We start from the raw sequence: 27,740 nt of genomic DNA, 5'->3' as shown, positions 1-27,740 counted from the left end.
ACACACACACACCCCTTCTCATGTTTATCTTCCTGAAGGAGTCCGTCCCCCTAACTCAGCTTTCGTAAAGAAAGAACTGTCTGACAGTTGTTTGGCAGTTGTTTTTTAGTGTTAGATCCCAGAAAATCTATTCAGTTCACATTGGACTTTTCAGATTCTGTGTGTATTCACCAGTGCCAAATCAGACTTTGTGTGTGTGGAAAATAAAATAGAGTAAAATTTATAAATTAAATGCTTATAATAATAAAGTGGGAGGAAGCTGATAAAAAGCATTTATCTATGTTGCTTATCACCTCAGGTCTAAGAGGATGTTACAACTAGCATTGAACAAACATGGAAACTTGCTTTAGTTATTGTCTGATTATTTATTTGCTTAGATTTCTATGTCCTTATTGTTAATTCAATCCCAAATTCACTTCCTGTTGTTTCAGTTAACTCAGATATATCAGTGTGGTCTTCTTGGGGAAGTCCTCACAGCAGTCTTCTGACTGATCCAGTCTATAGTGGGTGTCATTATTCTGAGGCTGTGTACCTGGGTTCTCCTTGCAGGGTTCTCCTGAAGGTTTCCTGTGTCTCTCCCCTGTGTTGGATCTCCTATCCTATATCCCACATCCCGCTCATTCTTGGTGAAGAATTTATCCCATTTAGCTTCAGGAGAAATGGTGTGTAGGAGGTAGTTTTTTTAACCTTGCATGTCTGAAAATGTCTTTATTCTCATGTGCTATCAGTGGCTTAGAGCTATATTATATAGAATTCTGTATTGAAATAATCTTCCTTCAGAAGTCTGAAGGCATTCCTCATTATTTTCTAGCTTCTGATATTGCTGATAGAAGTCAGAAGCCATTCTGACTTAGTTTGTAATGTTTTCCCTTTCTTTGGCAGTTTGCAAAATGGCCTCTTTGTCATCAGAGACAAACTGAAATTTCCCAAAAATGTGCCTTGTCATAAGCACTTAGTAATTCCTTTTAATCTGGAACGTCATATCCTTCAGTTGTGGGAAATTTGCTTAAAATATTTTGCTAGTGATTTCCTTCCCTTTGTTTTACTTTTTCTGGAACTCATTGTTTTGACTTCCTAACCTGATGCTCTAATTATTTTATCTTTTTTCCCCTTTATTTTCTGGGCTATTTCCTCATTTTCATTTTCTAGCGCTTCTATTATTGAGTCTTATTTCTGTTATAATTTTTTAATACACAGCACAAAGCGGTATTTTGGCTTTGTATTTAACATTCAGTTCTTGTCTCATGTATGTCATATTTTCTCTCTCTGAAGATAATCACAGTTTTTTAAAGTTTTCTATTCCCTGCATATCTCCGCTTCCAAATTTCTTTTTCTGTTGTTTTGGATTTTTTCTTCCACCCTAGAGGCTTTCCCTCCAATGACAACTAGCCTTGGGAATGTCAGTGTCCTTAGGTCTTTGCTCTTGGGCTGGTAAATTCTCCAATGACACTGATCTCTTGCCTGGAGGGTAAAGGCAAAGTGAGGGAGACAGGTAGAGGAGTCTCATCATTCAGTTTGCAAGTGTTCATTTTATTCCCTTGTATTTGGTAAAGTACCCTGTGCTCTCCATTTTGCCTGGTATGCTCCAGTCCAGAGACCCTTGAGTTTTCTCCCCCAGAGAACTGACCTGCAACCTTACATTAGGGTAGAGATGGGGGTGGGAAGAGCAACTGTCCAGTGGTCTTGGGAAGAGGAGAAGACTGAGGGATCTACTACTATTCATTCCTGAGGCCATCGATTCCTGGACTATTTGAAGATTTTGTGGTAAAAATCAGATTGGTTCTTGGCTTTCTTTGTTGCTAGATTAAGAATTGGCTTTCTCAGGTCAGGGAGGTCATTTACCACACTCCATTTGCTTTCCAGCATTTGATTTATTATTATGTATTATTGGGTTTTGTGGTTGTTTTCTTCTTTGCCATTTTCCTTATTCTTGAAGGACTATGTCTTTAAAGGAATATCTCATTACTATAGCTGTAGTGAGGTTTCTGAAAGGAATACAAGTACATGCTTATGTTCAATCCACCATTTTTCTCCCCAGAAGTCTAAGCTGAATCAAAAACCATTCCTGATTGTTTACACAACTTGTTACCATTCCTACCCAATTCTCCAGTCACCAGAGAGGTTTAAGTAAGTAAGTAAGTAAGTAAAGTCACTCAGTCATGTCCAACTCTTTGTGACCCCATGGACTGCAGCCCACCAGGCTCCTCAGTCCATGGGATTCTCCAGACAAGAATACTGGAGTGGGTTGCCATTTCCTGGTTTACTGAGGTTAATATTGCCTCAGAACAAGTTGAGAGTGGCCCCTCACCTGGGCATCCCATTTTAGAGGGCTCTAAATAAAAAAGAAAGTTTATTAGACTAACTTAAACATTAACACATATGATACAGCTTTCTAAACTCAGCAAGTAGCTCATCCACAGGTAAACACTGACTTCCTTCATTTCTCTGGCCCCAGTTCTCCTGGACTTGCAGCAACCCTTACAATAGCCTGTACAAATGACTTAACTGAGTCAGAAAAGGAATCTTTTATTTAAGACACTTCACTGACATCTGTTGGATATTTTACGAAATAAGGACAAATCAACAATGATAATTAAATGACACACACCCCTACTTGTAGGGGTACACATAATTTGCACAACCAGATGTGCAGCACTGCCTTTGAATCACCTTTCACAAAACTAATCTCTACTATTCCAGGATGAGGGTGAGGAGGAAGATAAAAGAACAAACCAGGAATCTAAACATTCCTTTATAACTTAGAAGAACTGTGGTCTGACAACTTGACTTAAAACCCCTTTCTCCATTTAAAAAATGATTTAGCTGCTCACGTAAACTTAGCTCATAAGAGTGAAATAAAAAATGACTTTAGTACCAGCAGGCCTGCAGGCACTGAATGAGGCAGAGCATGGCAGCCTTCTGGGCCAGGGGCCAGCCCTATGTATCAGCCCAGCTACCATAGTCCCAACACAACAGAAAGGCCCATAGAGCCCATGTAGGGGCCTCGGGTGACCAGAGAGAGTGTACTGCTAGGCCTCATACAATGTCTCCTATATAAGGTCACTTATCCAAAATCAGGAAACGTAACTGACCTACTTAATACAGGGGAAGAGAATTAGGCAAAATAAGGAGACAGAAGAATATGTTCCAAACACAGCAATAAGACAAAATTCCAAAAGAAGAACTAAGCAAAGAAGACATGAGCAATCCACCCAATAAAGAATTCAAGGCAATGACCTCATATAAACATGCTCAATGAACTTGGGACAAGAATGGATGAACAGAGTGAAAAGTTTAACAGAGTTAGAAAATACAAAGAAGAACCAAACACAGTTAAAGACAATAATAACTGAAATAAAAAAACATATTAGAAGGAATCGAAAGTAGATTAAATGGTATGGAGGAGCAATGCAGTGCAGTGAAAGACAGAGAAGTGGAAGCCACTCAAGCTGAGCAGAAAAAGACAGAGAGTTAAACAAATATAAGGGTAGTTTTGCAAATACTGCTGAGGCAACATCAAGTGCACTAACACTCACATGATACCAAAAGGAGAAGAAACAGAGAGGGGAGGGCAGAGAACTTATTTGAGGAAATGATAATTGAAAATTTCCCTAATCTGGGAATATCTATAATAAGTAGTTAAGGGATAGACACAACAAAAGATGTAAAGTATGATGTCACAACATTAAACATGGTAGGGAGTATTAAATGTAGGGGGGTTAAAATATGTCCAAAGTTAAGAGAGCTTCAGTGTAAAATAATCACTTGTAAACAGGTTGTTACACATGAACTGTATGGTAAGTACAAACTGAAAATATATAACACATACACCCCGAAATGAGGGAAAGGAATCCAAACGTAACACTAAATTCTATGAAAAGAAAGCCAGGATAGCAATACTCATATCAGAAGAAATACACCTTAAAACAAAGACAGGAGACAAACAAGACATTACATAATGACAAAGGGATCAATCCAACAAGAAGAGTTAACAATTGAAAATACCTACGCATCCCATACAGGAGTACCTAAATACACAAAGCAAACATTAAAGGAAAAAGTGGTCAGTAAGACAATAATAGAAGGGGGCTTTAATACACCACTTACCTCCATGAACAAATCATCTAGACAATCAATAAAGAAACATTGGCCTTAAATAGCAGATTAACCTATTTGCATGTAAAAGAAATATACATAGAACAGTCCATCCCAAAGCAGGAGAATACACATCCCTCTCAAGTGTACATGAAACATTCTTTGGGATAGATCACACCTTAGGTCACAAAACAAATATCAGTATATTTAAGAAGACTGAAATCATGTTTTCTGAACATAACAGTGTGAGACTAGAAATCAACTACAGGAAAAAAACTGCAAAAACTACAAACATATGGAGGCTGAACAATATGTTACTAAACAACCAATGGATCATTGAAGAAATCAAAGGGAGAATAAAAAAAATAATACCTGGAGACAAATGAAAACACAATGATCCAAAACCCATGGGATACTGCAGAAGCAATCATAAGAGGGAAGTTTACACTGATACAAGCCTACCTCAAGAAACAAGAAAAATCCCAAATAAACAATCTAGCCTTAGACATAACAGAACTAGAAAAATAAAGAACAAGCTAAATCCAAAGATAGAAGAAAGTCATAAAGATTAGAACAGAAATACACGGAGACGAAAGAAAGAAAAGATCAGTGAAACTAAGAAGAGGTTCTTTGAAAAGATAAAAATTGATAAACCCTTAGCTAGACTCATAAAGAATATGAATAAAAAGAGAAGGACTACATAGATAAAATCAGAAATAAAAGAGCTTATGATCGACTGCACAGAAATACAAAAGACCATGAGATTACTACGAACAATTATATGCCAATGAAATGGACAACCTGGAAGAAATGAACAAATTCCTGGAAATATACAATCCCCCAAAACGGAATCAGGAAGAAACAGAAAATATGAACAGACTGATTGCCAGGAAACTGAATCAGTAATTTAAAAAAAGCTCCCAACAAACAAATGTCCAGGGCCAAAGGGCTTCACAGGTGAATGTTATCAAATATTTAAAGAGTTAATACCTTTCTCAAACTATTCCCAAAGGAATGCTTCTGAACTCATTCTATGAGGCTACCCTTGCCCTGATACCAAAATCAGACAGACATGACCCCCCCCCAAAATAAATAAAATAACAAAGATTACAGAACAGTATCACTGATGAATATAACATGCAAAAAATCCTCATCTAATATTAGCAAACTAAATTCAACAATACAATAAAAGGATTATATACCATGACGAAGTGGACTTTATCCCAGGGACGCAAGGATGGTTCAATACCTGCACATGATACATCATGTTAACAAACTGAAAATAAAAATCATATGATCATCTCAACAGATGCAGAAAAAGCTTCCAACAAAATTCAACATCCATTTTGATAAAAACTCTCAACAAACTGAGTATAAAAGGAACATACTTCAACATAATAAAGACCATATAAGACAAACCCAGAGCCAACATCTTATCAAACTGAGAAAAGCTGAAAGAATTTCCTCTAAGATCAGTAACAAGACAAGGATGCCCACTCTGGTCACTTTTATTCAATACAGTACTCAAAGTCCCAGTACAGCAGAAAAGAAAAGAAGAAAACCAAGGAATCCAAATCGGAAAGGAAGAAGTAGAACCGTCACTCTGTAGATGGCATGATACTATACATAAAAAATCCTACAGATGCCACCAAAAAAACCTACTAGAACTAATAAGTCAATTTGGTAAAACTGCAGGCTACAAAATTAACATAAATCTGATGCATTTCTATACACTAACAAAGAACAATCAGAAAGAGACATTAAGAAAACAATCCCATTTACAACTGTATCATAAAGAATAAAATACCTAGGAATTAATCCAACCAAGGATTAAAAGACTTGCAGTCAAAAAACTATAAGATATTGCTGAGAGAAATTAAAGATTACATGAACAAATGGCATTCTCACAGATGGAAAGAATTAATATTTCCAAAACGATAATACTACCCAAAGCAATTTACAGATTCAGTACAATCTCTATGAAAATACCAATAACATTTTTCACAGAAATAGAACAAAATATCCAAAAATTTGCATGAAAACACAAAAAACCCTAAAATAGTCAAAACAATATTGAGAAGGAAAAACAAAACCAGAGGTATCACATTCCCTGATTTCAAACAGTGGTACAAGCTATAGCAATCAAAAGAGCATGGGACTGGCATAAAAAAAGACAAAGAGATCAAGGTAAGACAAATAACTCAAGCTTATATGGTCAATTAACCAAAGAAAAGGAGGCAAATATATACAATAGGGAAAAGACAACCTCTTCAATAAATGGTGTTGGGAAAACTGAACAGCCACATGTATAAGATTCAAACTGGACTACTTTCTCACACCATATGCAAAAATAAACTAAAAATGGATTAAAAACCTAAATGTAAGACCTAAGATCATAAAATTTCTAGAATAAAACGTGGGCAGTATGCTTTTTAACACCGCTGTTAGCAGTATTTGTTGGACTTGTTGCCTTAGGTGAAATAAGCGAAAGCAAAAATAAAGAAATGGAACTACATTAAATTAAAAAGCATTTATACAGCAAAGGATATAATCACATACAATTTTACACATATAAATTTAATAGCCAATTTAAATACTGCTACCGTACACAGATATTATTTATCAATATTTAAAATTCGATCTGAGAAACAGACCCAAAGACTTAGAGAACACACTTATGGTTACCAGGGGGAAAGGGCATGGTAGATTGGGAGTCTGGAATTGACACGTTCACGCTGCTATATTTAAAACAGATAACCCACAAGGACCTACAGTATAGCATAGGGAACTAAACTCAATATTCTGCAATAAACTAAATAGGAAGAGAATTTGAAAAAGAATGGATTACATGTATAATGAACCACTGTGCTAAATACATGACACTAACACAACATTGGTAATCAACTATGCTCCAATATAAAGCAAAAATTTTAAAAATTAGTGTGAAAAAATAAAAATTCTATTATTTGAAAAATGGAAGGATATGTTTCTTGCAATATTAAATCTTCATTACTCTTTTTCCCTTTTTTCAATATTATCATTACCATCCTATACCTAGAAGAGTCTAGCATCTTTAAAATACTTCGTAAGTTATCTGCTGCTGCTAAGTCGGTTCAGTCGTGTCCGACTCTGTGCGACCCCATAGACGGCAGGCCACCAAGCTCCGCATCCCTGGGATTCTCCAGGCAAGAACACTGGAGTGGGTTGCCATTTCCCTCTCCAGTGCATGAGAGTGAGAAGTGAAAGTGAAGTCGCTCAGTCGTGTCCGACTCATAAGTTATCTAGATACTCCTAATAGTGAATGTCTTGGGAATAAAAAGAGAGTCGTCATCATTTTATACACAAAATCAGATCTCAGGTTAATTTAATAAACAGTCAAAGCTAAGATCTGAATAATCAATATCCTCTATAATTTTGATTAAATGAGTTATCCTTTCCAATAATTTCATTAACGTCTTAGAGAGTATATTCTATCTTTTAATATTCATTTTCTTCAAAATTTCCTCAAATTTTTATCACATGGGTCAATAAACAGGAAAACATTAGTGCAAGGTTAGTTTTTCCTCAAGGTTTTTCCAATTTAGTTTCCCTCTTTTTTGGTGGTGTTATTTTAGATCTTCTGTTCAACTTTATTTACACAAACATGAAAACTGTGCATTAACTAACACTGACTCTCAAAGACTTAATATTTTTTCCTATGCTTGATAACATGTATCAAAGGCATCCTATGTGAAATTGTAATTTTTAAGTACACTTACCAGATATTTCCAGGTTTTGAGGACTCCATGATAATGAAACAAATTTAATGTCACAAGCACAGTTTTTTTAAAAAAATCCAGAGATTTTGTAAGTAAGATCATGGGGTACTTTTAAGATTTTATCACAATGTAATAAAACAAAGGCATGAAGATCTCTGCAGCTTTGAGTTACTAGATATTTGGTTTTAAATATGTCGGTTCAATTTCATTTCTGAGAACTGAGAAAAGGTGCAGTAATGAGTGTTTGCACTTTCTAATCAAACCAGCTTCATGATCACACTTCTGATGTTACCTACAAGCAAGATTCTTGCTCATTTCAGGCTCTGACTTTGCTCTGCCTACTTGAGCATCAAAGCATTAACCTTACTGGAATGTCAAAGAAGTGCAACAACCAGACCGGACAAGGTTCTCAAATCATCTTTGTGCAATCCCCCAGCCGGGCAGCAGACAACACACAGTGGTAGAGACACATTTTCTTCTATATATCTATGCATCACAAAAATGTTGCCTACAGTTCAGCTTTCACTTTCTCCCATTTAATAATGTTCTTAAAAGGTATCCAATGGCTTTTTAAAAAGCTGAATTCATATAGGTTATATTTACATTGAAAATGAATATTTGCCAATTCATGTGGTCAACTGATATACCTTGCTGTATTGTTTTTATATAAAGACTCTACCATCTGAAGAAGTGATTTGCTTTTGAAAATTCAGCAAATTGTGCTTTTGCATGGTTTGAAAAATCTTTTTTTCTGATGAATAAGTTAAAATCTGGATACTGTCACCAGGGGAAAGTAGCTTTTTTCTTGGTTTACTAAATTTGGAAATGGGTACTTAAATATCTCACTTTCAAGAGAAAAGAATTTGCTGCGTCAAAATATTGTGTCAAATGCCATGGTAAATATAAATTTCATGTGTCTAGGGTAAGCTCCTGAATGCAAGAGAGTGGGAACTAGTGATGAGAAGGACACTCTATGCTTATCTATTCCCCACCTGCCTCCACACACACACTTTCTTCTTCTGAGTTCTTAACATTTATTGATGCTAATACTAAGTCACTTCAGTTGTGTCTGACTCTGTGCGACCCCATAGACGGCAGCTCACCAGGCTCCACCATCCCTGGGATTCTCCAGGCAAGAACACTGGAATGGGTTGCCATTTCCTTCTCCAATGCATGAAAGTGAAAGTGAAGTCGCTCAGTCGTGTCTGACTCTTCATGACCCCATGGACTGCAGCCTACCAGGCTCCTCCCTTCATGGGATTTTCTAGGCAAGAGTACTTCAGGTTCCTCAAAACTGTGCGTTTGGTCATGCTGAACTATGTGAGAGGCAGAAACACAGGCCTTCCCATCTTTTCTGCATTCAAGTTTCTTTACCAGTTTGAAATCTCCATAGTACAGTAAATTGGTAGCCACTAACGAAAGTTCTTCACAGATACTTTACATTCATAGAGCTCTCTTCTGTTACAAATTCTCTGAGGTAGAATAAAAGGTGCATGTTTTTCATGAGTGGCTAATTCTTCATAGCTGACTGCCTCACACCTGAAATCAAAATGCATGCCAGGGTTTCACATCTGCAAAAACTGATCTGTCCTCCCTGGAGTTACTCTACTGGAGAGGAAGAAAGAGAGAGCTTGCAAAGGGAAAGAACCCTGCCAGAACAGAAGGGCTTCCTGACACACCTGACTGACTCACTTGCAAACAAACTTCTTGTATTTTCATTCTTCTTCTCTGGTCCGTCCTTTACTCATGTTTCCTCATCATCCTAACCTCTAAATGTTCCTGAGCTTAGTCTTTAACTTTTCCTTTCTGCCTAAATACCCTTCCCTGATGATACCATTCAATCTCATGGCTTCAGACACCATCTATTTGCTAAAAGCTTGTGACCTGTATCTCCAGTCTGCACTCTTCCCTTAATTTCCAGACTCACATATTACTACTTGTGTATCTAATAAGATCCTCAGACTTAAGATGTCCAAACTGAGCTCCTAGTCAGTCCCACTTTCAAACTTGTTCCTCCCAGACTTAAAAAATGACACCTTCATTCTTCTGGCTGCTCTACCCAAGTTCCTCAGTCTTCCGTTTCTCACTTCTCACATCCAACCCAGTGAGCAAACTGGCTTGTTGGCTACACCTTCAAATATAATCTGGTCACTTCTCAGCCCTTCTGCTACTACCATTATGGCCCAAGTGCTTTCAGCTCTGTTCTAGATTATTGCAGTAGCATACTAATTGGTTTCTAAATTTCCATTCTTGCTTCCCTAGTCTCAGTATTGAAGTCTACAGCTTCCCTCTCCCAGAGTAAAAGCCAAAGCTCCCACAATTACCTATAAGACCTTTATGATCTGCTTGCCAAAGAGCTCAATGCTGTCATCTCCAACTACATCTCCAAACCACACACAATCTACCACAATAACAGCATATACTGTGAACAGTCACCAATAATCTATCTCCCTAAAAGAATTTTCTAAAGGCAGAGATCTTATCTTGTACCTCTTTTCATTCTTAGGGACTGGCATAAATATATATATATATATGTATACATATATCTGTGTGTGTATATATATATATAAATATATAGAGAGAGATATACAGCAATTACTCAATTAAATATCTGACAGTAGGAAATTCCGCCTCAAGACAAATCACTGGGAAGTAAAAATAGAACAAAAGAATAATTATCTAATTCAACATTAGATTGGCATGTAAGGAAGAAAGGCTCTAAAAGAATCTTTTCCTCTCTAAAATTTGTGAGTGATAACTCCCAGTGCTAAATTTAGGAAATCCACTCCAAAAATGATGATGGACAAGCATGAATCAAGGTTGCTGCCAAATCTGTTTTCAAGAACAGAAGGTAGAGGACTGGCTCTGGACTACACATCTTAGTCACTTCATCTTAGTTTGTCTTTGGGACCTGTACCTGGAATGTTGGCCATAAATTTAATAATGTACTATATATTCCCTTTCTATAAAATCACAATAATCACTCAAACTATAATTGCACTTCCTCAAAATCAACTGATTTTTGTGCACCAAACCATGAATAGTCAGAGAATCCTAGAGAAGGTGAGAAAGAGTCATCAACCTAACATTACAAATAATGACAGCAAAGGAGTTGAAAGAAGGCAACTCTGAGCTAGTCCAGTTCACACAAAACTCATATATGAAATACAAACAGGCTATAAAATGGTCACACCCAGACAGGTCTGTAATATAACTTAAGCCCACACCTGAACTGGTTTCAACACATTTTAAAGAAGGACAAATGGAAACAGGATCAGAGGAAAATTTGATTCTTCCAAGCAGGACCCCTTGAAGAAGTGTTTGCTAACCTGACTAATGTCTAGAAAAGCAACAAATGTCACAGGATAAAAAGGGAACCAAAGGATTCAAATTCTGACAAAGCTCCATTTAGAAAGTGAAAAGATATGAAGAAAAAGGCAAAAACAAACAAACAAATCTTGATTTTAAAAGCTACAACCAAATCACAGAATTATCCATACTAACAAAACAAGAGACAATAAATGATTGTTTTACCTACCTATGAAGTATCTATGACTAAATGTCTAGGTACACTAAACGAACCCTACTACTACAATGTAAAAACGCCAAAACAACTCCTATGTTTCAAACTCTTTCATTATTTCATTTAGCATTATTATATTCCCTTAAGATTACCTGACTATTTTAATTATCTAAATATCCACTGTTATGTATGCAAGGCCAAACAGATTCATTTGGTGAGAAACAGAGAAAGAACTGCTTTGATACTGACATTACTTCCTTTAGTATGTAACAACTCAAGTGGGGTTTTTTGATGTCTCCCTTGTGTCAGCCACTCTAAATACAAGCCTGAAAATAACTTCCACGGGCCACATAAAATTGGCTCAGGTAAATTAGCCTAATCCAACTTTACACTATGCAAGACAACACCAGTAGTTATGTGCACAGGACGCAAGCCATTCAATACTAAGTTTTCAACCAAAACTGACTCCCTAGTGCCTCAACAGGACCATCTAACACTCTTTAAAAATTTAAAGCCAAGCAGTAAAACCAGAAACAACACATCAATCGACATGCCTAGGATTTTTCTACAACCACACTAGTGCTCAGATAAATTTTCTCTCTGTAAAACAACTTTGCTATCGCTTGGTTATAAAGAATAAAACTTTCTAATGACCTCTGACTATATTTTAAAGTACTTACTTAACAGTAAATGCAAGATATTTTCTTTTATTGTAACACTCTCAATAACAAGTCCATAAATTACTGAATAAAAATTAGTAATTTCTTTCCTTTTACATAATAGCTTACCCAGTTTAGTGGCGCCCTCTGGTGGGTATTCAGGAAACTGACCCTCGGAAGGAACACTGACAGTTCTCCGCAGGCATCGCCCTTTGGTGGAATCTGCCTGCTGCTCTTGTCCTCCCTCCACAGGTATCTAGTAAACCAAAAAAGAGATGAAGCTTAATTGTGCCACGAGTACCTTCTGACTGAATAACATTTTTAGGTGATGAAGGTAGGAGTATGCCATCATCAGAGCAAAACAGAAGAAATGGAGAAATAAAGTCTACACAATGGTTAAAGTAGTACTAACTCCTTTCAGGAAGCTTTTCTTTAAAAAAGAAAACTGAAAGATCAGGAAAGGTGAGTATGTAAATGAGCTTTCATGAAGTCTGTTCAAATCACATCCAGGTGTGTACCTGCTTGAGGAGCTTGGAACCAAAAACAAGACACCCACACAAGTTAAGATTCTTTCACATCAGAAACCTGTGCACAAGTTCCAATTCTGTCCACCATTCAGTAAGGTAATGGAAATACAACCAGCCAGAAAGATTTTGGTCCAAAATTCTTGTAAAAGAAGGTTTTGTTAGATAAAAGTTGTAAAATCACCCAAATTTTCTCCAATTTTAGAAGTAGGCACTTAGAGATAGTTAATAAAATACTATCTATACATGTTTTCAGTCAAAACATACAGATACATGCATAAAATGGCATATATTCTTCCACAAGTGAGACTAGTTTTTGAAATCCTGAAAAATATTTTTTTCTGGCATAATTTTTTTTTCTGATTGTACACGTGGAATGAGAACTAAAAATGGTATAAACGATGCCTGATGCCATTAACTATTTTATAATTTACACACTGGTAATCACTGTGAATTAATGAGATGGCTCTAAGTTCCTTTTTCTTCCCCCAGTTTTGGTAATTGCAAAAGACCAAATCATCTTACTTTGGGAGAAGGGTAAAACTTTTCACAATGAGATTTTATTAGTAACCTCTATCGGAATTAAGAATAGTGTTCATAACATCTTAAATAGTTTGGCAAACTATGTCAGGAATTATGGTACCAAGGCCTCAGAATCATGCCCCTGCCCCTCACTCAAACGGGCACTAACTGCCCTTATCTGAGTTTCAGGCTCAATCACAAAAAGAGGAAGTTACAGAGAGAAAAAACAAGAACTGGCTAGGGCCAAGTAGGCCCAAGATGGCGGAAGACCTGATCTCCAGTGGACTTTGATCTTCATTATAGGCTCACTGTTAACATATTGGCATGCTAAATGACACACCCACGAGCGCCATGACAGCTGGCAATTGCCGTGACAACTGGAAAAGTCCACATAAGGACTGAAAAGGGGTGCCCCTCAGTCCCATGTACAAACTACACCCTTGTCCTCAGATAGCTCATGAATATCCTCCTTCTCTATGAAATTCTGTCCTTTTTACCTCAGCCCTTCTATATAAATGGTGTCTTCACCTGAATGAGGCTGAGAAGCTGATTTGCGAACTAAATTCTCACAAGTCTCTATTTCTTTGGTCACTGAATAAACTATGCGCCATTCTATTCTCAGCACCAGGTTCGCTACTATTGGTTGTGTGAATCTGAGTGGAAAAAAGAACCTCCTCGACCAAGACCCCTCAGCCTAGATTGGGGCCCCGGTGTGGGTGCAGGCAACCAATTCGGCAACAATTAATCATAGTCTCTAATTCTTATGGCTCCAATATAGACATTTTTAAACAAATTTCAGTAATGACTAGCATTAGGTTCCTACCATGCACAAAGGTAAGGATTTACACGTGCGCCATAATGAGGGAGCTATTATTATTATCCCCTTTCTACAGATGAGGAATAATTTATTTCTCCAGGTGATTACTATGGGCACATCAACTGATCCAGCAAAACTGGGACAGATACAAGCTTAAGTGTATCTGCTTCCTGGTTTGCCTCAGTAATTCAAGTCCTATGACTGGGTCAAGGGGACGATACCAAAGGAGGTTTTCTCTGCATTACTGAGAGTCTGAAGAGCAAAATTCTCATGTCTTCATAAGGACTGAAAATTTTCACACTTCATAAGACTAAAAATTCCCCGTTTCTTCACTGCTATAACTACAGTTACTGCTAGTGGAATTAAGGAAAGTAAAATTCTAAAACATAATGGGATATCAAATAATAGCATCAGTAAAGACATTAACTCTTCCAAAAGCTCTGTAATAGAAAACTTTACGAACAGTAATCTAAGTCATCTGACCCTTTCAGGATGGAAATGATATCTACTTAAATAATTAAAAGAGTAGCGCCCAGAGGTTAAATAACCCCCTCCTAGTAGGGAAGGTAAAAATGTATCCTCTACCTGCCTTAGGACAGAATAGAGGTAAATTTGGGGGGGGCGGGGGGAAAGTAGTTTGGATTTTTGAACAAACAGATGAACCTGAATAAACATAACTATTTTTGCAATAGTTCCCCCCAAATGCCTATTAATGAAGACCTAAGCCACAGAGAAAAAAGGAGCTATTTTTTATATTTTAGGAGGGAATGACCTACAATCCCTTCTGTGGAAATTCATAAAGGTCATAACCAGGAAAAAAAAAGACATGGTTTCCATTATCACATACTTTATCTGTATCATATCTAAGAAGAGAATAAATAAAATATATCAAGCATCTTATTTGGGCCTAAATGTCACTCACAATTAAATTCTCAAAGTTTCAATGCAGACTTTTTTTTTCACAGTTGAAACTTAAAATATGATGAATGATTTTATTCACAGCATCACTCTTAAGTTTAGGGCATTTTATTTCTGACTCAATATAAGGGAGAATAGTGTTTACTTTTATTCTAAATGTGTTTCTTAAGAATCATTTCCTTTTACAACACCATTGATTTGCTTCTTACATAAATTATCCTTTTAAAGATATTGACCTGCTTCTTAAAAGTTAGAGGTATAATATTTCAAGTATCTTCAAATGAACTAAGCAAAAGTTTTACAAATGTCAGCCATACAGCCAAAGAAAATTAGTTTTAAAAAAGACAGCTTTAAAAAAACAATTTTTTACATTCCAATTGTCCTAATTTAGCTTACTGGTTCACATTTACTTGTATACCGAATTACTCTAAAAATTGTGTATCTTTCAGGTTCTATGACATGAGAGAAATTTTTATCTTTCTTTCAACCTTTTTTGGCTTATATTGTGCATCTTCTGACATTTCTTCTTCTTCAAGGAGAGTGGTGACCACCACTGTCTTTGGCTGCCTATTGTCCAATGTTTGAAAAATAGCTGCTATGTGTATTTCTTGGTCCAGTCTTGTGTTGTCTGCAATGGGAGGGCTAGTTTTGTACCAGTTACTCCATCATAGCTGGTGCCAAAAGCCTCCGATTCTCTTCTCCAAACTACTAGTATGGTCTCTTTGTTGGTGATATTCTGCCCCTTAAATCTATTCTGTATGTGGGTTAACAGAGTATTTCAAAAATGCAATTGGAACCATGTCATTCTGAGCCTTAACGGCCTTCAGTTGCTCTCCTTTGCAGTGATTTTCAAAGAAGAGATGGTATGCTCGCTCTTATGTGGATGTGACAAGGAGGGCACCTCTCTGCTTCAGTTCAGTTCAGTCACTCAGTCGAGTCCGACTCTTTGCGACCCCACGGACTGCAGCACGCCACGTCTCCCTGTCCATCACCAACTCCCGGAGTTTACTCAGACTCGTGTCCACTGAGTTGGTGATGCCATCCAACCATCTTATCCTCTGTCATCCCCTGCTCCTCCTGCCCTCAATCTTTCCCAGCATCAGGGTCTTTTCAAATGAGTCAGTTCTTCACATCTCTGCTTCAATCACACTCTAATCTGGAGTTTACCTGCTGTACAGGGCTTCTATGTAAGCTTTTCTACAATGAAAGGGTTGTTCTGCTAAAAGTATCTTAAAACTACTATCTTACAGAGTAAGTACAAGGTTCCTGATATAGTATACCAGGTTTTCCACAATCTGGCCACTGTTTGGGTATCCAGCTTCGCACTTTACATTCTAGGAACACCAACTTGCTTGCGTTTCCCTAACATATTCCCTATGTTGTAGTTCAGTGCCTTTGCTGAGTTTGTTGTTAGTCTGAAAGATTTTTTTCTGTGTTTCTTCTCTATTCCATACCTGCCAGGTCAACTCTGATCCACCCTGAGACCTAGAACAGGCATTGCCTCTTCAGGAACCTTCCCTTCTATCAATCCCCTAAGGGCAGGTTAGGGTATATCTCCTGAGATTTCTCCAGTAACAGATCTTTCTCTGCCACTATACTTATAAATGGGATCATAATTATTCATCTGTGCAACTGATTCTGCATAAGTTAACAGCTTTACTTACCAGTAGATTCTCAAACCTTAAAATAGTTACAACTCACAAATGAATAAATGAATATTTGATAGGTAGATATGGGGGCCATTTTAGGCAAACGAAAAAATATAACATCAGCCAAGAAGTTGGTAAATATACTATTTTTTTTACTTTTGGAACTTGGAGTTAGTCAATTTAACTAGAGCCTCTTAAGGTGGAGAAGTGGGAGAGAATACCAAAATATATTATAACCACATGGGAGGGCTTTAATACCAGGCCATGAATAATTCAGGAAGCACTGGGAAACCATTCAAGATTTTAGATCAGAGGAATAGTGGTCTCTTAATTGGTCTGTCTCCTTCCTATCTTTCCCTCTTCCAATACATCCCACAGATTAATATTCATAACACATAACTCTGACCCCCTTCCTTTCTTAAGCTTCCTTTGGTAATTGGCCATTGCCAACAGCATCTTAATGACAACAGACTATAGTCCTTTAGAATAAACAGATTTCTTTCTTTTATTCTATCCAGTTTACTTGTGCTATTTATCAAATGCCATTTTAAAATTATTTATCCTATTCCCACAACTAAATTTGGTACTGGAGAGAAAGGAAAGAATTGTGTCTTATTCTCTGTAACTCTGAACAGTAAATTCACATACAGGGGTACATTATGTATCTGTTGAATAACTTAAAAGCAGCTCTGAATGAAATATGCCATGGGTAGTTTACTCCAAGATAAATAACACTTGATTTTAGTTATTTGCACAAAGTTTAACTGCTATTTTCATCAATATATCTGAGTGTAAATACTGCTTTCTGAAAGGAAGAAAAATATTTTTAAAATATTTTGAAATTGCATTATTACTACTTTGAAGCCTTTTAGCATCCCAGCTTTTAAAATTCCAGATACAGAAAGCAGAGTTTGAATGAAGGAAAAAGGAGCCATTCTTACTGGCTTGTTACTGCCAAAAGAAAGAAACTCAGAAATTCAGCTTTCTTTTGTACTTTTGTGCTGGTTGCACTCCGGGGGCTGGGGGTGGGGTCATGATTGTCTTCTCTACCTTTTCCCTCAGCTCCTTAATCTCTGGTTTACTTTACTTGGTCTTATCTCTTGCAAGCAAAATGGAATTCAAATGGCCTCCTATGTCTTCTTTGAACCATGCTGGTGCCAAGCCAGCTGGGGCCTATCCTGGCATCCAGGCAGGGAAGTGTATTTCATAACACATAAGCAATGTTTGTTTGGCACAATTTGCATGAAGCAATTTACCGAATCAGTGAATCATTTCTCAAGGTGATATTCCTGGCAGACTTCTCTCTCAGCGTTCTGCCCAGGTCTATCCTGCTGCTGCCTTCCCAAGCTGGGAGCTTCGTGCATTCAGCATGCTTCCCATGGACATCCCTCCCCATCCTGTTTCCACTGAGCACAGTAAACGTGCAGAGTTAACAGAGAGCATTAAGAGACCCCACACACTGAATACATGAGTGATATCAGACCAACAGAATCCTCCCACATTCCAACAGCGTCTGGCTAAGGATTCAGTTTAAACCCTTGCAGAACCCTCTTTCTTGATCTTATTAACACAGCGATAAACACCCCCATGATTAGTTAGTTGATTAAGGTTTAAAACAGCTTTTTAGGATAATTTTGGCAGGAAATTCCTTAAACTCCTTGTTTCAAGGAATTGTGAATTGTTAAACACAAAACTCCAAGGATAACAGTTATATTCCTCATGATCGTGTGGGTGGAATATAAAAGAGTGACAGTGTATTCAGGTTCTTCCAATTTAAAAAAAAAAAGATTTCTAATCTTTTCCTACCATGAAATTAACAGAATATTAAATAAAATTCAAGTAGCAGGTATAAGTATGCCTTAACATTTTCTTATCCTAGAGACTTAATCCAGTTTTTCCTACTTAATAATGGTAGATCACACCTGTCTTAAGACATTAAACTGTTTCTGTAAACTTGGCACCCCCTACCTGGTGTATTGCAGTAACATAACTCATCTATTTCCTTCCAATCCCTTTCACTCAATTTTCAACATGATCAACAGAGTTCCTTTTCTAAGAAGCAAATGTGATGTCATTGCCCTGTTAAATACCTTTCCATGATCCAAATCATTTCCAGAATAAAGTCTAAATTCCTTAGCATGGCCTTTAAAGAACTTTATTCTTCACCTCTTGCCTTGCAAATTATATTCCAAGAATTCTGAACATTTTGCGGTTTGCCAAAGAGATGTGAAATGTTTCTTGACTTTGCATCTTTATATGTACATGGAATATCCTTCCCATCTTTTCCTCCAAGTCAGCTTCTGTTTGTCCCTAAACACACGACTCAGTTGTAAACTTCTCCGTAAATCCTTTTTTTTTGCTATTCTCCACTTTAAACCATATAGTATCCAGGGCAATATCTTAGTTAATCTTTCCCTTGTGGTAATATTATAATCCTCTTAAAAAATTGCATTGAGGTAAAATTCATGTACCATAAAATTAACCACCGTAAAGTGAGTAATTCAGTAACATTTAGTATATTCATGACGGTGTGCAGCCACCACCTCTGTTCCTAGTTTCAAACAGGTTTTAACTTTTAATTTATCTGAATGTGTTCCTAACAATACTGCATTTTTGCAACCACAATACTGCACACATAATAGGTGCTCAATAAATAAAGATGGAATTTCACATTCAACAACAGAAAAGCATCTTACGGATTTTTTTCCACTTTTATTACCCAGTCTTAGAAAAAAAAATGTTATTACACCTATTGTTGAGAGAAGGCTTATCACATAAAAAAGAAAAGACAGAAGGTTCGGCTTCTTTCAAACTTAAATTTTTGAAAATGGATATTCAGGAATTAAAAGTTTATAATCTGGCTTTTTCAAAATTCATTCAACAAATATTTGTTGAGAATTTACGTATGTGTCAGGAACTGTTCTAAGCACTGAGGGGTGCCATATTGAACAAAACAGACAAAATCCCTGACTTAGGAAAGGGCAACCCACTCCAGTGTTCTTGCCTGGAGAATCCCAGGGACAGAGGAGCCTGGCAGGCTACAGTCCATGGGGTCACAAAAAGCAGGACACGACTGTGCAACGAACGTTTTCAAAAGCTTATATAAAAGAGACAATAAGCATGATAAATTATATAGTATTTTAGAAGGTGGCAAATACCACAGGGAAAAAAAATAAGATTCATGTAATTAGATCAGAATTTCTGAATGGAGATACAGGGAGGGATTGCAATTTTAAGTAATTTGGTCAGAGTAGCCATATCGAGCAAGTGATATACAAGCAAAGAGCTGGAGGAGGTGAGAAAGTGAGTCATGCAAATATGTGAGAGAAAATTCAGGGCTAAGGTCTCAAGGTAGGAACATGCCTGATGTGCTTAAAACAGGGACAAAGTCATATCCAAGTAAAGGTGTATAATGGGCAGGTTGATATATGAGTCAAGAAAAGAGTTGTGTTGGCTTAAGACATACAATTAAGATCATCAGCTTTAGAGGGCTATTTGAAGTTATAAGATTGGATGAGATTCCTAAAGAAGTGAAGTTCACGGACTGAACTCCGTAGCACTCTCTTGTTGAGATCGGGAGAGCAGGAGAGAAATCTCCAAAGATGACCCAGAAGGAACTGCCAGAGAGACAGGGAGCAAACTAAGAGAGCAGAGTGTCATGGAAAGCAATGTGAAGAAAGTGGTGCTAAGAGAAGGAATGCGTGATCAACTGCATTAAATGCCACTAACTTAAAGATGAGGTAAGACAAGAAGTGAGAAGTGACCACTGAATTTAGCAATGTGGAGGTCACGAGTGAGCTAAACAAGCGTAATTTTCACAAAGCCGCAAAGGTCAGAGTGTATAATAAGTAGGTTTAAGAGAAAATGGGAAGAGAAGAATTAGAAACAAAGTGGCTAGAAGTTTTTAAATTTTTGCATGAAGAGGAGCAGAGAAAGGGATGGTAAATGGAGACAGAAGTGAGATTAATGCAGCCTTATTTTTTTCTTTTACAATGGGAGAAATAATAGCGTGCTGATGGCAGCAATCTAGCAGAGAGCAAAGAGTTGAAGATGTAAAAGAAATAAGGGAGAACTGCCAGTGAAATATTCTTGAATAGGCAAGAATGGGCACAGGGAGGGGCTGACAGCTGGACCCTGGGTAATCCAACCACAGTGAAAAGAGGGAAATCAATGTATAAGGAAATAGTTGCTGGTGGATGTGTAGACATAGTAACAGAGTTCTCTCTTGAGTGCCTGAATTTTCTTAATGAAATAAGCAGCAAAATAACAGCTATAAGTGAGGGTAGAGAAACATAGAGGAGTCAGAATATATGAGGAAATGTAAAAAAATCATCTCAGAAATCATTCTGGATTGTGCTACTCAAAGTATAGTCCAAGGTCCTATACTGTTCTGTTTTGTTGTACAAGTTGTTCGTTTAAACAATTTAACATAGAAATTAAGAAGAAGTGTGCTTTGTGTTACCAGTAGATTTATCTCATTTTATAGCACACTCTATAAACGTGTACAATTTTTGTAATTCTATTTCTTCTTTTCTTATTATGACTATTATTGGACTGCAATTTCATTTTTTTTGTTAAATCTAATAAAAAATTTGGACTTAGACTTTTGTCTTTTTAAAACTTCATTTTGCTTCACAATTCATATTATTGTGTTTTTTTATTCATGACAAGGTAGGGAAAAAATTGGTCCCTTACCACGCACAGATTGAGAAGGACGAGTCCAGGAGAGCTGGACGGTAATTAGACTAGGAAATGTTTTGTGATTGCCAAGGAGCATTAGAGGCTCACATGAGGTTTGCAGCCATTAGTTAAAGACTATCAGTGAAGTGGAGTGATTCTCTCCAGACACATTATGCTGTGTGGAAGCAGAGCAGGATAGATGAGCAGCAGGATTTAACTGACCTATCACACTGCCAAGTGAATAAGAGATGATGCAAAAGGGGGTGGGGGCAGCAAGGAAATAGTATGCAAAGCTTAAAGTAAGTGATCATGGAATTCAAGCTGGATGAAGAGGGAAGAGAGGGTAATAGAGGTATGAGGGACAGAAAAGTGACAAGATCAATGACCCGTAAGTCCCGAAAGGACTGAAAAACTGTTGGCAAAGAGGATGAGCTAGAAAGACTGCAGGGATGGTCAAATAGTAAGACACGCACAGTTGAGAACGTGAAGAAGCTGTAGCAACGAGGCGAAAAGATTCTTGGAGGAGAGGAGTTTGGGAAACTTAGAGCCAGTGTGTTGAAGGGATCATCTCTGCAGACACTGGAATCCTCACAGGTGAAGGCAGCAGTAGTGCTGGAGATAATGATGATGAGTCAGCAGCTAAAATCAGTAAGAAATGAGGAGAAATGACGGTGTGGGGTGGGGCTAGATGACTATAACATAAGACTCCGAGTTTGGACTTTATAGGGGAAAAGAGGGTGGAAAGACAGGAAGCAGCCATGAAAGGAGAAGGATGCCTACCACAGGCAGCCTGGTAGGAAGGCCCTGAGGGGAAAACAGCGTTCACTTGACAGGGCCTCACACAAGGCAGTGTCCTCAGAAAGCTACAAGTTCTCGGGAGATCTAGAATCAAGGAACTCCTTCAGAGAAGCGGTAAAAGAAAGAGCTGATGCGACTGATGACGGACTCTGAGTTGCAGAGGGCGTAGTGAAAGGGTTTCAAGAGGCGGGAAAGGATGAGGGGAAGGCAGAGACAGAAAGGGGGTTTACACAGTCACATGGAGAGTGGAAGACAAGGGTGCCCCGGATGTCTAGGGCTACTCTCGATGGCTAGCATGCTGATGTCTGGCAGAAACCAATACAATACGGTAGCACAGTTATCCTTCAATCAAAAATAAGCAAATTTTTTTTTAAAGGGATAAAGTATGTAACAAATCATTTTAGATATCATCATTCCTCATGGACAGTTATTTTGTGGGACTAACGGGGGTCCAAGCCTGGATTACTCAATTGATCAGTAATATTTAATCCATGGGTTACATTATGGTTTTCTCTAAGGCACGCTCCTGACCTTGTGCTATGTATCTTTAGGCTACTTGGTTCCTTACATTACTAAATTGAAGTAGATAAGGGCAAAAAGATGGTAAATGATACGTTCATATAACTCCATACTAATAGCGCTGATAAAAGACTGCTGACTGAGTAGATTGGTTTAAATGGGCATTCTGAATTATCTGTTTATTCAGATTGGATAATTAGAAATATTCTATACTAATATATACCCTACCAATTTTTATTATGTAGCTACTTAATAGAAACAAAACAACATGTACTATCTTATTCCAGAAAGGGCTGACCTTTATTGAATTATTTTAATAAAATCAAATTTCATTATATGACAATACTGGAAAAGGGTCACAGGTAGGGAAATGGTAACAAAAGTAAGGGACATTTTCCAATGACTAGAGAAAAAGAATAACTAAGTCCATAGAGGGCACATTAGCCAGGCCCTTGCAAGTAAGTACCACCTATGAAAAGATGAAAATCGAAATTGCTTTATTGGTATGACCTTGCCTTTACGATGTTAAAGAATGCTGAGTAGAAGAGATGAGAAAGAAAAGTACAGAGAAGGAGGAGAGAGAGAAGAGAAAAGGGTATAGGAATCCACAAGTAAGAATTAAGAAATGTATTTTTTGTGCTTTGCTTCAACTGAATTCACTTTTCTGGAGGGATGACTTATGGAACTAATATTCTACTTAACGGCTTTCTAATTATTTACATATGTTTTTGGCAATTAATCTTTCTCCTTCACTGAATGAGATCCCTTCTTCTCTTTTCCTCCCCATTATCCCTCTTCTTGGTCAAGATCATACTCATCATTTTTTTATGCTGTGGAGGTTGGGAGCAAGATGGTTTTCTGGCCCTACCAAGTCAACCATCTGATAAATCACCAAGAGGCAAACGAATTATTGGATGTGGAAGAATTTGTACACTGTAACAGTTTGAGGAGTAAAGTAATAATGGTATATACATAAGTTCAAGGGTTTTTTTACTTAGAAGCACAGAAAATTTACCTAGAACTCAGTGTCTGTACTTAGTACATTCTGTCTCTCCAGATCTATTCTTTGCCCTTCTCTCCCTTGCTGTGCTTTACGAAACAGATTTCTGGAACACATCAAAAGCAATCTTTTCCTTTGGCTTTAAGTTAGGTTTGGCCAGTAGGTAACTGGCAAGAAATCAGAAAGCAGGAAAAGAGAGCAGGCGTGTTTGTTCTCTAGTGTTTCCTCCCTGCTGGCCATTTCTGTTTTGGTAGAAATTGTGTTTTTTTCTGTACAGCCATAGCTACTGCTATTGGCCCTCTTGTGCAACTACAGTTCTCTGGGTTCCAGAAAAACTGCTCCTTTCCCTTGCCCTGAAGGTCCAGGGTGATAACTGCTTTAGTGTATACTTTATCACCCTCTGGTGGGTCCCTTTTGCTGCCATACCTCTGTATACTCCCTTCATTAAACTTCTTTCAATTAATTTGCTGACTGCGCCATTAGCTACTTGTAAGAAGCGAGATTGATATAATTTCTAATAGCTGTGCTGGGCTTAGTTGCTCAGTCATGTCTGACTCTGGGTGACCCTGTGGACTGTAGCCCATCAGGCTCCTCTGTCCACGGGGATTCTCCAGGCAAGAATGGAATGGGTTGCCATGCTCTCCTCCAGGGGATCTTCCCAACTCAGGGATTGAACCCAGGTTTCCCGCAGGTGGATTCTTTACCATCTGAGCCACCAGGGAAGCCCTTCTAATAGCTGCTTGCTGCTGCTGCTCAGTCGCTTCAGTCGTCTCCGACTCTGTGCGACCCCACAGACAGCAGCCCACCAGGCTCCGCCGTAGATTGATATAATTTCAGGGCCAGGTCTACACAATCCAACTCATTCTCACTCCAAATTACTCAACTCAATATCTCTTTCACCATCCTGTAGTGAATATCCAGCCCGGTCTTGTTGAAGTCACCGCTTCGTGACAATCACGTATTCATCAAGACGACACTGGCAGCGCTTTGGAACCACTTACGAGTCTCCATTCATAAAGCCTCCATTTTCATAAGTGTAACTCATCAGGATGCAAATTTAAAACTAGATTATTTTAGGAATGTGGTCAGAAAAGGGAAGCAGCTTTTCTCAGTAACATCCAACCTCACCTCCTTCTCCTTGTTGAGCAACACCAGCTGGCTGTCTGTGAGGATGCAGTACTTCCGCTCCCATGTGGTCGTGTCGGTGTAGGGTGACTGGCCACAAGACAGACGGTGGGTAGGTGGCCCTTTCACATCTGTGTGACAGACACAAAACAAAAGGGACAGATCACTACCATGCTTCGTAAATTCACGTTTCAAATGGAAGATGCTTCAAAATCAAGGAAGGTGGTCTAAACATAAACTTAAAATTCCTCTGAAGAAAATATAAACAGTTTTTGACAGAGGGAAGATTTTGCCCTATAGTCTGCAAAAAAAGAGGGCTGAAACACTTTGGGAAGAATTGTTAGCACAAGTTTGGCACAGTAATCACCAGTGTATATGCACTAAAATAATGGGAGATCATTTCAGGGCAAAACCAGCTATCATTCAAAAGAAAGAGGTGGGGGTGACTCAGAGACAAGAATAAAGGATAGAGCTCTTTTGGAAGAAGATGCTGCTTGCCGCATGTACACTCAAGAGTACTGCTGAGCTTGAATTGAGAGAGTGAAGTTATTGGCAGCCTACATCTTCAAAATGGCTTTATTTTTGGTCAGTTGTAAGATTTTAGAACTGGTTAAACTATAGCATCATATTACCACTAGAGGCCAGTAAGATCTTAAAAACAGATTGATCTAAACATATTACCCTCATGTTTCTTAAAGGCGGAGGCATGCAACATAACACCTAAGTTAAATGTTTCAACTCTTCTAGAAGTCTCATCTCCTATGTTACTTTTTTCTTTTTCTTTTATTGAGATATGACTGATATGTAACACTATATTATTTTCAAGTGTATAACATAATGAGTCAATTATTTGTATATACTGCAGAATGATGACCATCCATCACCATAATAAGTTTTAGAAATTTTTTTTCTTTTGATGAGAACTTTTTGATTTACTCTCCTGGCAACTTTCAAATATTCACTACAATACCGTAATCGCCACGCTGCAGATGACATTCGCATGGCTTATTATAAGTGGAAGTTTGTATCCTTTGACCCCCTTCACCCATCTCACCCACCATCCTCTTGGAGATCATGACGCTGTTCTCTGTACTTGTGAGTTTTGTTTTCTTTATTTTAGATTTTAGATTTCACATATAAGTGACATCACACGGTATTTGTTTTTCTCTGACTTATTACATTTAGCATAATACCTTCAAGGTCTATCTATGTTGTCATAAATGATGAGATTTCTTTTTTTTTCAATGGCACAGTAGTTTGCAATTCATCCATCAATGGGCACTTGGGTTGTTTCCATTTATGACTATTGTAAATAATGACACAATGAACACAAGGATGCATATAGCTTTTCCAATTAGTGTTTTCATGTTCTTTGGATAAATATCCAAAAGCAAAATTGTTGGGCTGTATGGAAAAGGAAATGGCAACCCACTCCAGTACTCTTGCCTGGGAAATCCCACGGATGGAGGAGCCTGGTAGGCTGCAGTCCATGGGGTCGCGAAGAGTCAGACATGACTGAGCGACTTCACTTTCACTTTTCACTCTCATGCACTGGAGACAGAAATGGCAACCCACTCCAGTGTTCTTGCCTGGAGAATCCCAGGGACAGAGGAGCCTGGTGGGCTGCTGTCTATGGGGTCGCACACAACTGAAGCGACTTAGCAGCAGCAGCAGCAGCAGCAGCATGGTAGTCCTATTTTTAATTTTTTGAGGAACTGCTAAACTGTTTTCCATAGTGACTGCACCAGTTTACATTCCTACCAACAGGGCACAAGGGTTCTGTTTTCTCTACATCTTTGTCATCATTTGTTATTTCTTGTCTTTTAAAAAATACCCATTCTTATTTGGTGTGAGGGATATCTCACTGTTGATTTTGATTTGCATTTTTCTGATGATCAGGGAAGCTGAATACATTACATATGTGTTATCCATCTATAAGTTTCTTTGGAAAATTTCTGTTCAGATCCTCTGCCCATTTTTCAATCAGACTGCTGTGGGTATTTTTCGTTTGTTTTTTACTCAGTTGTATGAGTTCTTCATATATTTTGGATATTAACTCATCAGATACATGATTTATAAATATTTTCTCCAGTTCAGTAGGTTGCCATTTCATCTTATTGATGGTTTCCTTTGCTGTGCAGAAGCTTTTTATTTTGATATAGTCTTGTTTGTATATATTTTTTTAATTTTTTATTTTTTGCCTTTGCTTTAGGGGTGAGATCCAAAAAAATCACTTCAAAATTTTTTTAATATGAACTGTTTGGTCATTTGGGCTATTGAAAAACTTGAAACATATCTTAACTTTAAGTGCATACTAGATCCATTGAGTAAGGTTTTTATGATGTTTCAAGATATATCAAAAGTTCTTTAGCTATGAAGGGCTAATTCCTCTCAGAAATACAGTGTAGGAAACATTTAAAATACATTACTTATTACTATGTAAAGTTATTACATTTAAAATACATTACTTATTACTATGTAAAGTTATTACATTAGAGGAGCACTTCAAACTGAAGAAACTAAAAAACAAATGCCCATTAGTGCAGGGGAGTCATAAATATCAATAACAAATAAGTGCATTTTATCTATTAGGTGAGAGTCTTCATTACTATTACTTTCCATAGACTTTTAGTCTTTTTAATCACAGGATGATAGGTATTCCTGGTACTGACCGACTTCAAGGAAATTCAAATGATTTCCTAGATGTTTTACGCTATAATCACTCAAATATGCATAACCATAGGTAGAAAGTAAACAGGTCAGTGTTCAGGGCATTAGGTGCTTTGTATGCCTCTCTTCTTACAACCCCATATGTGTCCAACATTGGCATCGGTGCTCCTTCTGGCTAACTTCATTGCTCTCTAAAAGTCTATCTAAACTTGTTGCTTGGCATGTTTGGGGAGCTCATCAACCACCCTCCAAAGTAACTCAAGATCCAAGAACCAATAATGTTGCCAGGGCTTGGCTTGACATGTTTACTAATTTTTAGAAGTTCACTGTCTTTCATTTTCCCCTTGTTTTTCTGCTTCCATCTCCTGTGAACTTCACACACCAGTACCAGTAGCTTCTCCATTCCACACCAACTCTCTCCTCCCTTCAACTCTTTCATTTCAAGCATTTAAAGTTTTGTTTATACTTCAAATTTTCCTAAAA

General features: G+C 37.6%; 1 protein-coding gene across 1 annotated transcript in view; it reads right to left on the bottom strand.

Annotated features, from left to right (window-relative positions):
• Positions 1-27,740, bottom strand: part of RASAL2 (RAS protein activator like 2) — a 385,749-nt gene that overhangs the window by 163,650 nt on the left and 194,359 nt on the right. Inside the window, exons 2-3 of the mRNA XM_052653719.1 lie at positions 24,591-24,718; positions 12,165-12,291 (exon numbers count right to left, since the gene is read on the bottom strand). Coding sequence (XP_052509679.1) covers positions 12,165-12,291; positions 24,591-24,718 — 255 coding nt within the window. The remainder of the gene's footprint in view (positions 1-12,164; positions 12,292-24,590; positions 24,719-27,740) is intronic.

The sequence above is a fragment of the Budorcas taxicolor genome, chromosome 16, assembly GCF_023091745.1.
Source record: "Budorcas taxicolor isolate Tak-1 chromosome 16, Takin1.1, whole genome shotgun sequence".
NCBI lineage: Eukaryota > Metazoa > Chordata > Mammalia > Artiodactyla > Bovidae > Budorcas > Budorcas taxicolor.
The sequence above is the reverse complement of the archived record's forward strand: the minus strand, read 5'-3'. Positions and strand labels throughout refer to the sequence as shown.